This window comes from Hyperolius riggenbachi, chromosome 7 (assembly GCF_040937935.1).
Source record: "Hyperolius riggenbachi isolate aHypRig1 chromosome 7, aHypRig1.pri, whole genome shotgun sequence".
Lineage (NCBI taxonomy): Eukaryota > Metazoa > Chordata > Amphibia > Anura > Hyperoliidae > Hyperolius > Hyperolius riggenbachi.
In genome coordinates this window covers 243,181,126-243,194,380 of record NC_090652.1, presented here as the reverse complement: position 1 = coordinate 243,194,380, position 13,255 = coordinate 243,181,126, and the positions used below count along the sequence as shown (strand labels likewise).

Genomic DNA, 13,255 nt, shown 5'->3' with positions numbered 1-13,255 from the left:
AAGTGTGTAATGATACACAAATGAACAATTCTGCTAAAATGCTACTTAGCTTTGCTCATTAGGGAAATTTTGGGCTAGCAAATCACTGAGTAATTAACACTGCTATTGATTAAATAGATCAGCCGGTAGAAGCTTTGATTTGTCAATTCTTATCGTCTGCTTCCTGGGGTATCTGTTAATTTTTAAAGCATTCTGATGCGTGTTTTTTTTTTTTAAGAATTATTTTTTTTTGTTATATAACAATATAGTCATTTGCCAGTCCCATCCTGAGATGTTTTTTGATTCGACTTAAACACAGTCAACAGTGAGTTTTTAGTGAACAATTGAATTTTCGATAAGATCATTCAGATTGAAAGAAAAGGTCAATCAAAACAATTAAGGAATCCACCTTGCAATCATATGTAACCAGTTGTGATCATATCTGTGAAAAAATCTGCTACAGCGATCAACCATTTCTTTAACCACTTCCTGCCCCATGACGTGAAAATAAAGGTGCCCATAGACCTAACAATTGTGGGCAGATTCTACAAAGAGACAAATTTATCTCTAATCCAATCTGATTACAGATACATTTTGTGTTTTTGTTGATTCTGCCCATATACTACAGGCCGCTTCCCGTCCGAATTTAGCATGAAATCTTCAGGGAATCGGCACCGCCGCTGCCCTCAATGCATAAATGTTCCCTCTAGTGTGTGTGCATTATACATGATCTGTCCTGTAGCAGTCTGTAACCTCTGGGCGCAGTGTTGCCAACTTATCCCTTTAATTACTGACACCACTAAGTTATACAGGTTCTGGGGCTACTTACACATAATCAGTGCCTTAACTTCATCTACCTAGCCACGAAACCTGTATAATTCATATGTGTCAGTAATTAAAGGGATGAGATGGCAACACTGTCCAGGCGGCTTTCTGTACACGCTACTGGTGCATAGCATCTGACGTCTGCGCATAGCGTCTGAAGTCAGGCGCTAGGCGCCAGTAGCGTGTACAGATAGCTGCCCGGAGGTTAAGGACATCGCGCTGAGGCTGCAACAGGACAGGTAACGTACAAATGCACACATTGGGGGGCACATTTATACATTGCTGCTGCGGCGGGGGTTTCGTCGACCCCTCTCTTCCTTCCAGGGAGTTCAATGGCAGGATTAATGTGTAAACAAGTGTAATGATGGGAATACATGGGTCGATTCTGAGCTGATAAGATGGTTAGATAGATAAATTCCGACATGTCCGATCACCGTTCAATCGTTCTGTCATTGAAGTGAATTGAAAAAAGATGAAAAAAACGAGCGGATGATAAGAGAATCGAGGGGGCAAAACGATTGGACGCAGAATCGAGCGCCAGAATTGACCCGTGTATTCCCAGCATTAAACGTTCCAGGAGCAGACAGAAGTAACAAGAGTAGGGTATATACAGTACAATGTGTTACTAATACATATTAAAACAAATTAACTGTTTAAATAAACAGGAGAGGTAGATAAATAAAATGTGTGAGTTTAATGTACAATAGAAGCTATTTACATTAAAGCTATAATGTATGAAAGTGGATAAATTGTGTTTTTTTTATCACTTTTTTCCTTATTTTCCTTTTAAAGAGACTCTGAAGTCTCTTAAAAATCCTTTTTTTCCCCCAAAATATTTTTCCCCCCCAACATATTAGCCCTAACTAAACCGCCGCATCCCCGCTGCTGTACATCTAAATCCCCCCAAACTCCCGGGGGGGGGGGGGGGGGGGGGGGGGCAATCCGGGCAGCGCTTCCGTGAGAGGCAGTGCTATGAGCCGCAGCTCTTCCTCTCAGCGTGTCTGTCAGCCTGGATCACCGCCTCTCCCCCGCCCCTCTTAGTCTTCCTTCACTGAGAGGCGCGGGGGGAGAGGCGGAGATTCGACGCTGATAGACGCGTGTGAGGCAGGGCTGCAGCTCATAGCTCTGCCTCACACAAAAGAGTAGAGGGCAGCAAAATCCACAACCAAGAAAGTCATTGATTTTGCAGGGGAGAGGGAGGGCGAGTTTGGGGGGATTTAGATAATGTACAGGGGCGGTCATGTGGCGGTTTAGTTAGGGCTAATATGTTAAATACGGTACTATTTTGGGGGGGGGAAAAGGATTTTTAAGAGACTTCAGTTTCTCTTTAAAATACATAGAAAATAAGGTCTTTGATAAAAACAAATATCGACAAAAAGCCTAATTTGTCCTGAATAAAACAATATATAGATCTTTTAGTTGTGATAATTATTTATAAAGTTATTGCCAAAGTAATCAGAGCTGAGCTGAACTATAAAAATGACCAGGTTAGGGAAGTGGTTAAGGAAGCAATTTATAATTCCCAGAGAAGTACCCACCACCTTCTCTGTTTTTATACAGAAAGATCTGAATAACCCTGACACTCACCTTCTACTGGTTCTAAGGCTTTGTATAAACCTTATGAAGCAATTTACCACTCATAAATGCATGGACCTCTTTTGAATGCGGCCAAGGTGGGGCGAAACATTCCTCATACACTCTCCTAGTGGTTGCTGTCTTAGCTGCCCAAGTTAATGGGGGTCCTTTCTATTTATCATTAGTCATATGTGATTGCCTATATACCACACTATATTGGGCTTTTGTTGTCCCCTGTTTTCTTTCTTTCTGGCAGATTGATGGAACCTTTTGGATTTATCTCGCGTGGCATATTTACAAAAGGTTGGTAATAATAAAATGCACACATAGCGCAAGTAAGTTTTACTGGGCATTATGCAAACTACACAACACGTTACATAGTTTGACTCACATTATACACACAACTGCACATAGTGTGTGTAGCGTACATTACACAACTATCGTAACGTGAGTTATACAGGCAATGCAGCATGTATTATACAAGCAACGGATGCCTTGTGTGCTTAACTCGAGAGGCCACTAACGATACAATTTGCTGAAAGATCATTTAAGAACGATTATTCATATGAACAATCGGAAATGATCGTTTGGGACCTCTAACGGACAAAAATCTCCTATCCAATCGGATTGATGGGATGGATCCAAAAATCGGAACAATGTAATTAATCGGATTGGTTAAGAGATATTTATCTATTAATGGTCCCAAACAATCATTTCCGATCAGTCATACGAATAATCATCAGTAAACGATCATTCTACAAATTGTATTGTTGGTGGCCATCTTTATAGAAACTATGTAGGCTGTATTATGATGTTTGCATACCTCCCATTCAAATTTCCTTGCACTGTCTGCACATTTTATTTGTGCTGTCCTTTTGTGCATACACCCTATTTTCACTGTGTGCTGCCACAGTATATTATAAACCATTATTTTTGTCCGTACAGATCTAGTGTCTGTACAGGGCTTTACCTTCTCAAAAGAAAAAAATTATTATTGCCAAAAGGTCACAGTGCGATCAGAGAAAGCTTGCATACTCCCTAGATAAAAACTGTAGTAAGTTTTACTGAATGGTGACTCTGAGCAGTAGACTCTGCTTTATTGGTAATTTTTTGTAACTGTCAGAACAGTCACATCTTTATTAACTTGTTTGCCATTTTCAGTTCACGCTCTACTGAAATCTGCCTATAACACAATTGCCATTGAGAAGGAAAAGATGAAGCAGATGGTATCCGAGCAGGACTACAGCGGCCACAGTACACAGATTGTACGCCTCAGACAGTCTCTTTCTCAGGTACGTTTAATCTGGAGGTACAAGACGCCTTTCCACATCAATTCCAGGGAAACTAATTGGTAAGAGCTCTTCTAAACTTTCACCATATGCTGAGTGGAAAGAACAACGAGGTACAGGTTTAAATTAAAAGTTGTGATCACAAAAGATCTGAAGCTCCGCAAACATTTTCTCATCTAGTGCTTCACATTGATAAAGACGTTAAACGCCGCATAAATAACTAAAAGTCTTTGTGAACTTTACAGAAAATCTGAAGAGTTGGTGGCAGAGAGGCAGAAAAATCATGTGGAATAGAATAGTATGCAGAATTATTATACAATCACAACCAGCTAATCACAGACTTACAAATCAATTACAAGACACTGGGTCCGATCCAACTCACGTTTTGTCCTGTAATATAATAGTCAGGAGATACAGAGGTGACTGGCACTCAGAGCTTGCTGGATATACAGCAGTTGGATTAATAAACTGAATGGACTGTGCTCACCACCAAGTAGATCATACATCCAAGATTCTGGAAGAAAAGTAGCTCTGGCACCAGTCTGCTGCTTCAGTGAAAATTTTAATCCAACAGGTACAGTAAGGTATACATCAGAGAAAACAAAAGGACGGCCTGACAGCCGTTTCGCAGGTCTCCCTGCTTCGTCAGAGGCTTCTTCTAGAATCTTGCACATTTTGTCCTGTTTTCTCCTGGGGGACATTTCATATCTTATCAATAAAATGCCCTTTAAGCCACCAGCAAGTAAGAAAATACTCAAAATAATTGTTGGATCAGGCCCACAGGCCCATATGCAATTACATTTTTTTTCTCCTAGATGATAATTTTTCATCCTCTCTTCAAAATAACATTCCAGCACTTTGCAATTGAAAAAATATCAAAAAGTGGCTGAAAAAGTACTATCAACATTACGGAATCATATTTTGCATTTTCGGGCCATTCGTATTGGCGAGTCGTTGGTAATTTGGGGACTACCTGTACTAAGTACATGGTGTCCTAATGTGAGGAATTAAGCCAATCAAATTCCAGATCAGTTGAGATTTCCATGTCGGTCATTGGCTAATATAACTCGGCACTAAATTAATATTGTGTTTTAATTTGAAATAGCGTATGGAAATCCATAAAACACACACAACTTCGATTTGTAGTAAATGTTCCTTATTTAAAGAGAATCTGTATTGTTAAAATCGCACAAAAGTAAACATACCAGTGCGTTAGGGGACATCTCCTATTACCCTCTGACACAATTTCGCCGCTCCTTGCCGCATTATAAGTGGTTAAAACCAGTTTTAAAAAGTTTGTTTATAAACAAACAAAATGGCCACCAAAACAGGAAGTAGGTTGATGTACAGTATGTCCACACATAGAAAATACATCCATACACAAGCAGGCTGTATACAGCCTTCCTTTTGAATCTCAAGAGATCATTTGTGTGTTTCTTTCCCCCTGTTCTCATGCACTGAAGTTTCAGGCTGCTTCTTTCTTCCTGCAAACAGCTTTGCCCTTGTCTGTAATTCTTCAGTATGTGAAAGCCCAGCCAGCTCAGAGGACGATTTATCCAGCTTGTAAAAGATAAGAGAGAAGAGAGAAGCTGCTCTAATCCTAAATAACACACAGGCAGTGTGCATAGAGGGGCCTGGAAGGGGGAGTTCATAGCAGAACCACAACACTGAAGAACTTGGCAGCCTTCTTGACACAGGCCGACAAGTCTGACAGGGGAAAGATACATTGATTTATTACAGAGACAGTGATAGTATAAAGTGCTGCAGTAAGCCAGAACACATTAGAATAGCTTTTTGAACTTGTAGGATGATAAAAAACAGGATGCAATTTTTGTTACGGAGTCTCTTTAACTTCCAGATAATGTAAAAATTAGAAAAATATGTTCTTACAATCACATTCCTTTTAAAGGAAACCAGAGGGCCCAGAAAAAAGATTCTATACATACCTGGGGCTTCCTCCAGCCCCATACGCACAGATCGCTCCCACGCCGCCGTCCTCCGCTTCCTGGATCCGCCGGTACCGGGTCCGTCACTTCCAGCGGACGTGGCCAATTGTCCGCATGAGCAGGGGCTCCCTCCATACCCTTACGCGTGCGGCTGTGCAGTATGCAGCCGTACGGGTATGCCGGGAGCCCCTGTGATGCGGACAATTGGCCGCGTGCTGCCGCCGACTGGCCGGAACTACGGGGCCCGGTACCGCCGGATACAGGAAGCGGAGGACGGCGGCGTGGGAGCGATCCGTGCGTATGGGGCTGGAGGAAGCCCCAGGTATGTATAGAATCTTTTTTCTGGGCCCTCTGGTTCCCTTTAATAAAAGAAAAGCAGGTACTTATCCGTTAGCCGGGCGCATCCTCTAGGTGGCGACAAAACTCCACCAGAGTTACATCTTTCCCTACTATCCATGTCGGCCTGGAGGGGGAATAGTAATTAGCGCCACCTGCCGGATGCGCCCGGCTAACGGATAAGTACCGAAAAGCATTTTCAAATTGTCACAGCCCATAGCAACCAATGATTGCTTAATGACGTCTGGTTGTTTGCTTCCATGCACTGTGCTTTGTAGTTTCCTATCCAAGCATCACAGAGGCACTTTTTCTGTTTGCATTTTCCTTTTCATTGGGTGTTAATGAACGTGTCTAATGTGCAAATTTAGTTTAATTGGCTGTCAGAATGGCCACAGCTGAAGAAAGGTCTTATTTATTAAAACTGATTTAATCGTTGAAAAGGCAGCTTCCCCACGGAGCATAAAATTATATAAATGATAAAAATTATCGTGCTGGAATAGCTCTGAAATGATGGAGCATAAAGGTTTCATTGGTGGTACTGGTGTATTTTAAGGGGGATATTAATTCAATTAAAGATATTATTGCATTATAAACATTTAGACTGACCTACTGCCACTGAAATGTGAATAATCCAAGAGATTTATTAAGATATCATCCTTGTATCTAAAAGTTTCACTTCAACAAGAATGCACAAGTGGAAAACATAACATCTGACAGCTGAACAGTTCTTCAGTCAATCACATTTCTAAGCTTAGATTTGTGGCATAGTATTCATGTACAGAGTTTCAGGCTGGGAACACAATAGGCGGTTGTATTTTGCTGCATGTGCGTCTTAAGTGCGTTTTTAGTACATTTGCACGTGTGTTTTGCTTGCTTTTTAATACGTTTGAATTTCAAACTTATGAATCGCAAGCGTGCTTTAGTGGGTTTTGTATGCGTTTTTATGCTCATCACTAGGAAGTGACAGGATGAGGAAACACATCATCAAACTTTTTTTTTTTTTTTTTTTTTTTTTAAAGCTATAGATTTGCGTCACTATTGACCTACATTACAGCGTTTTAGATGCCTTTTGGAAAAATATGCAGCAAGTTCTGCGTTTTCTAAAACACAGATTGCAGAATGCAAACAAATGCGTTTTTTCATGCAGCCCATTGACTTACATTATATGTGGTACATTGGTCATATTTTTGAAATGTTACAATCAGTCAGAAAAATTGATTGCAATTCTTAAATTGAACAGATATTTAAAAAATGGTATGGTGTGTGGCCACCTTAAAGCATTAAAGTGATCTGGAACTCTTTGGTGTAAAACATTAAACACAGCAAAAAAACGAATGGAAAATGGTTTCCAAGCTACTGTAAGGTTTAGGACCATTACACACAAAGTCTGTAGCATTGCAACGGACAACATCATAGCATTGCGATGCAGTGCTATTCATATGGGGCTTTTGCCACACAGCACAGTTTGCCGTGTAATGGGTGCGTTTACAGGAGCAGTGAAGCATACTTTTATTGTGCTGTAGGCTTTAATGTGTGACTTTTCGGCAGCATTGCTTTTGTATTGCAATGCATCCTGCACAGTGTGAAAGATCCCTAAAGATGTGTACGCACCTTAGACTCATGTCGCCCGTTGAGGATTGGGACCTGACCCCCTTGGGGGACATCACTGGGCCAGTCTGTACAGAGGCATATCAGCTGTGTAGCTGACAATGCGTTCTGTTGCTACGCTGGGAGACAAAGGAGCGTCACATGGGTGCCATTACGCAAGGGGCGAGGGAGCGACGTGCACAAAGTATTTTGCCGTCACTCGGCCAAGTTGATCTGTGCCGGGAGATTGCTTGCAGATTGGCGGTCAGGGGTCAACGTACATATGCCTGACAATCCGCTGAGGCAGTCCTTATCAGCCACCTCAGCCTACTTTAGTCAGGCATGTGTGTATGAGGCTTTAAAAGTTCAAGCAGGTCCAAGGAGGTTAGTGTTAGGTGTAGTTATAGGGGAGGTTAGTGTTAGGTGTAGTTATAGGGGAGGTTAGTGTTAGGTGTAGTTATAGGGGAGGTTAGTGTTAGGTGTAGTTAAAGGGGAGGTTAGTGTTAGGTGTAGTTATAGGGGAGGTTAGTGTTAGGTGTAGTTATAGGGGAGGTTAGTGTTAGGTGTAGTTATAGGGGAGGTTAGTGTTAGGTGTAGTTATAGGGGAGGTTAGTGTTAGGTGTAGTTATAGGGGAGGTTAGTGTTAGGTGTAGTTATAGGGGAGGTAAGTGTTAGGTGTAGGTATGGGGAGGCAAAGGTGGGGGTTAATATGTAAGGCATGGGGGAAACTTCACAAAGTACAGCAAAGCAGAGTATTGCCTGAGCAGAAGCCGGGCTCTGTTGTCTCCCCTGCTGTGTCTGCCTGTCACCGCTCAGTTCCTCCATCACGTGGCATGTCTTCCTGCATCCCACAATTACACAAGTGCAGAAAAAGATGCCTCCACTAGGGGACAAGCTGAGCGGTGACAGCAGGACAGACATCGCTGGACTCCGGCATGCAGGTGAGATAACAGTGCATGGCTTTTGCTCCCTCAGTGCTCTGCATTACTGTCCAGCTGGGGGGAGCTCCGGCACAGTGGACAAAAGCCACTACACAAGACTCCGGTGTCACCCACTGATATGGTGACCCCAGAGTGGCCCACCCCCAGTGTTGCCAAACTCCAATGAACTAATGTTCCCAGCATGCCCACCATTCCTACGGAGTTCCGCTATTTTTATCCGGAGCTCCCCGCTCCAAAGTTCTGGCTATAGCCAGTATTTCTCTATTTTAACCTCTTCATGCCGGCACTCATGCATTTTATGGTGACACCTAAACTTCCCAGGCGCTCTTTGCACCCTAATTATCTGTTTCATTGTGGGTGGTCTTGTGAATTTGTGCGTAATAAATCATGGGGGTGTGAATAAAATATGAATGAAAAAATTAGATTTCTGGTCAACTAAATATCCCTAGTATTTGCCTTTTTTGCTTCTAGTGCTTTCGATTGACCATTACCAAATCACTTTTCCCCCACCATTGAATGAATAGTCAACTAGCATTACTTATTATACTTTCTTAGTTTCTATTTTTCTAATATTGAGGTCGCATTCACAGTGCCACGTTGCGGAGCTGTGTTATAAAATCTTATAACGTAGCTTACCGCACTGCAATGCTAATCCTATGGGCCGTTCACAGTGCGATGTTAAAGTTGTGTTAAAAATGTTGTTGAATTGTGGTAACTCACTGCTTGCAGTGCGTTACCTCTCAACGCAGACATGTTGCGACTTTAACGTCGCATTAAACCGCAACGTCCCACTGTGAATGCGCCCTCACTGTAATCAAGGCTCTGAATGTCTCCATACAATGATTTTTTTTTGGTCCAAAAAGGAAGTTTTACACTATTTTCCAGTAGGAGCTCGAGATTCTCACACTGCTGTTGTATAACAGTGCTGAAATGTCAACCTATTCTAATCCAAGTATTCTGTGTGTCACAAACTTGTACTAAGCAAAGTTTTATAACTTGACTGAGACTCATATGGAAAATGATTGCATTGTTTTGCTTTACAGGCCCTCAACCAAAATTCTGAACTGCGGAGCCGACTGAACAGAATACATTCAGAGTCCGTTATCTGTGACCAGGTTGTCAATGTAAACATTATAACAAGTCCAGATGAGGTAATTATTTTCTTATCTGTATCAAGATTTAAAGGACCACTATCCCAAAAAAAAGTAGGCAGTTAAAATCTGACAGAACCAACAGATTTTGGGCCAGTCGATCTCCTTATGGGGGATTCTCAGGGTTTTCGTTGTTTTCAGCAGCATTTCCTGAACAGCAGTTGCAAAGTCTAACTGACAAAATAGTGTGCAAGTGAGTAAGGAGGCTGGCTGGTATCTTACTATTTTGGTAGTTAAAGAAATGCTGTTGAAAACAAAGAAAACCCCGAGATTCCCCCATGAGGAGATGGACTGACCCAAAACCTGTCGGTTCTTTCAGATTTTAACTGCCTACTTTTTTTGCGATAGCGGTCCTTTAACAAGATAATTCTAACCGATACATGGTAGTGCTTACAGCATACATGCAAAAACAACGATGGGAAATTTGGGTGCAGGGCAAAGCCGAAAACCGGTGCTTACAATCTAGGCAATGCTGCAGCACACTATTATTGCATTGAACAGTGCTTTGCACGCATTTCTAATGCTAGGTACATACAATTCAATTTCCCTTCAGATCAACGGGTAAACTGACAGGAAGTTATGTGTGCATGTCAGAACTGCTCCCTATAGATAACGGGATCATTTTTTCCACGATAACTGCAAAATGCATCCCGTTATCAAACGAGAGTAGGGGGTTAGGGCTTGTTGCTAGTTGGCTATGTAGGCAGAGGAAGAGGGCTTAAGCTGGCCATACACTGGCCCGATTTGCCGCCATTTCGACAGCAGATTCGATCACTGGGATCGAATCTGCTGCCAATCGTTCGCGCTAAACGCACCCGCCGATCCGATTTCCTCCCGAAATCGGATCGGTCCGTCGATCGCGCCGTGCGGGTAATTACCGTCGATCGCCCGCAGGTAGGGAGCGCGTCGCTAGCGGCGGCCGATCCGATACAGGTTTACATTACCTGACGCTGGCTCCCGGGCATCTTCTCCGCGCTGCACCGCTCTGTTCCTGCTTTCATCCCAGCGTACATTACCTTCCTGTGTCACTCCAGTGACCAGGAAGTTCAAATAGAGGGCGCTCTATTTGAACTTCCTGGTCACGGAGTGACACAGTGTACGCTGGGATGCGGTGCGGGATGCTGGGATGCCGTGCAGCGTGGAGAAGAGGCCCCGGAGCCAGCTTCAGGTAATGTATACTGGGGGGGGGGGGGGACAGGCGGCAGGAGCAGCTCAACAGATTGTGATCGGTTTCATGCTGAAATCGATTCACAATCTGTTTGCAGTAAAGGCAGCCATACGATCCCTCTCTGATCAGATTCGATCAGATGGGGATCTGTCAGTTGGTCGATCTAATGGCAAATCGACTAGTGTATGGCTACCTTTAGTGTTCATTGGTTGGCTGTGTAGGCAGTAAACAGGCTAAGTGCTAGTTGCCTTTGCAGGCAGAGGGTCTCATTGCTAGTTGGCTATCTAAGCAGGAGAGAGATGCAGTGCTAGTTGGCTGTGTAGACAGAGGAGAGGCAGTTGGCACTTGATCTTCCTCCATTCCTCCCCATCTTTGTTTTTTTAAGGCCTGGTTTTTGGTTGCTTTCATTTTTCCTCTTTCTTGGTTTCATCACTCTCTCTATTTACTTTACTCTTAATCAACACTCAAATCTTTGTCTGCTAGGATTGTAATGGACTGACCATGATTAAATAAGAAGACTAGGAGTGATAATAAATGTCTTCTGGAAGGTTTAAATAAGAAGTCCAGTTGAATTTCAGTCTTTATTTACTTTCCTTAGATCTACAATCGCCTACATAGCTGCAGTTCTTCTGGGATGACTTCACTGATGACACTACTTCTTCAGAATTAGGAAGAGGGTTTTAGAGTAGCTTTAAGGATCTGGTCTCCTTACATTGCCTGCTGCTCTTCCACAAGTGGCAGTGCCTAAGCAATATTGACAGCATAATTGCAGTACGTATCATCGTTACTGTGACTGCTCTGTGATGATAATCGGCTTGCTAGAAAAAAAAAAGCTGCCTGGGAGTTAGCTTTTCTCATAAGCCTCATTAGTCTCCATCATTATCTTCCACAATTGCCAAGATCGCCTTTGAACGCATAATGACTTTGGCATTGTAAACTCTAGTGGGTAGGACGGGAAAGAGGTTTGCCAAAGATAAATCTTCCATGTTGTACCTTGTCATGTGCGGCGCTCTTTCTTGCATCTCCACTTACACCCACGCTCACCTTTGGCTGAACCTGTTTGTAATGATGGAGCAGGCGGTTTTCATGCAATTAATCTTTGTACCTGTACAGCTATTGTACAAGTAGGCGTATATTTATAATATTATGCAGAGGATGTAAGTATGCATGGATTTGGGGACACACCTGTGCCCGCACACCACAACTGTCACCTACTACACTTGAATTATGGGCAGGATTTGGTTTGCATTTGCACATGTGGAATTGGGGTGGTAGTGGCATGTGCAGGCTATCTCAAGCAGCGACTCTGCGGCGGGTGTGTGCAGGTTTTGGCCAGTAGGGGGCCGGGGCTCTGTGGCGGGTGTGTGCAGGCTTTGGCCAGCCGGGGCTCTGTGGCGGGTGTGTGCAGGCTTTGGCCAGCCGGGGCTCTGTGGCGGGTGTGTGCAGGCTTTGGCCAGCCGGGGCTCTGTGGCGGGTGTGTGCAGGCTTTTGCCAGTAGGTGCTCTGTGGTGGGCATGTGCAGTCTTTGGCCAGCAGGGGCTCTGTGGCGGGTGTGTGCAGGCTTTGGCAAGCAGGAGCTCTGTGGTGGGTGTGTGCAGACTTTGGCCAGTAGGTGCTCTGTGGCGGGTGTGTGCAGGCTTTGGCCAGCAGTGGCTCTGTGGCAGGTGTATGCAGGCTTTGGCCAGTAGGGGCTCTGTGGCAGGTGTGTGCAGGCTTTGGCCAGTAGGTGCTCTGTGGTGGGCATGTGCAGTCTTTGGCCAGCAGGGGCTCTGTGGTGGGTGTGTGCAGGCTTTGGCCAGTAGGGGCTCTGTGGTGTGTGTGTGCAGGCTTTGGCAAGCAGGAGCTCTGTGGTGGGTGTGTGCAGGCTTTGGCAAGCAGGAGCTCTGTGGCGGGAGTGTGCAGACTTTGGCCAGTAGGTGCTCTGTGGCGGGTGTGTGCAGGCTTTGGCCAGCAGTGGCTCTGTGGCAGGTGTATGCAGGCTTTGGCCAGTAGGGGCTCTGTGGCGGGTGTGTGCAGGCTTTGGCCAGTAGGTGCCCTGTAGTGGGCATGTGCAGTCTTTGGCCAGCAGGGGCTCTGTGGTGGGTGTGTGCAGGCTTTGGCCAGTAGGGGCTCTGTGGTGTGTGTGTGCAGGCTTTGGCAAGCAGAAGCTCTGTGGTGGGTGTATGCAGGCTTTGGCCAGCAGTGGCTCTGTGGCAGGTGTGTGCAGGCTTTGGCTAGCAGGGGCTCTGTGGCGGGTGTGTGCAGGCTTTAGCCAGCAGTGGCTCTGTGGTGGGTGTGTGCAGGCTTTGGCCAGTAGGGACTCTGTGGCGGGTGTGTGCAGGCTTTGGCCAGTAGGGACTCTGTGGCGGGTGTGTGCAGGCTTTGGCCAGTAGGGACTCTATGGCGGGTGTGTGCAGGCATTGGCCAGCCGGGGCTCTGTGGCGGGTGTGTGCAGGCTTTGGCCAGTAGGTGCTATGTG

The 13,255-nt window shown here is 44.5% G+C and overlaps 1 protein-coding gene across 2 annotated transcripts in view; it reads left to right on the top strand.

The window, feature by feature from the left end:
• OSBPL6 (oxysterol binding protein like 6) overlaps positions 1–13,255 on the top strand; it is a 334,312-nt gene that overhangs the window by 270,980 nt on the left and 50,077 nt on the right. For both annotated transcript variants that reach the window (XM_068245435.1, XM_068245434.1), the window contains 2 exons: positions 3,541–3,671; positions 9,522–9,629. In XM_068245435.1, coding sequence (XP_068101536.1) covers positions 3,541–3,671; positions 9,522–9,629 — 239 coding nt within the window. The remainder of the gene's footprint in view (positions 1–3,540; positions 3,672–9,521; positions 9,630–13,255) is intronic.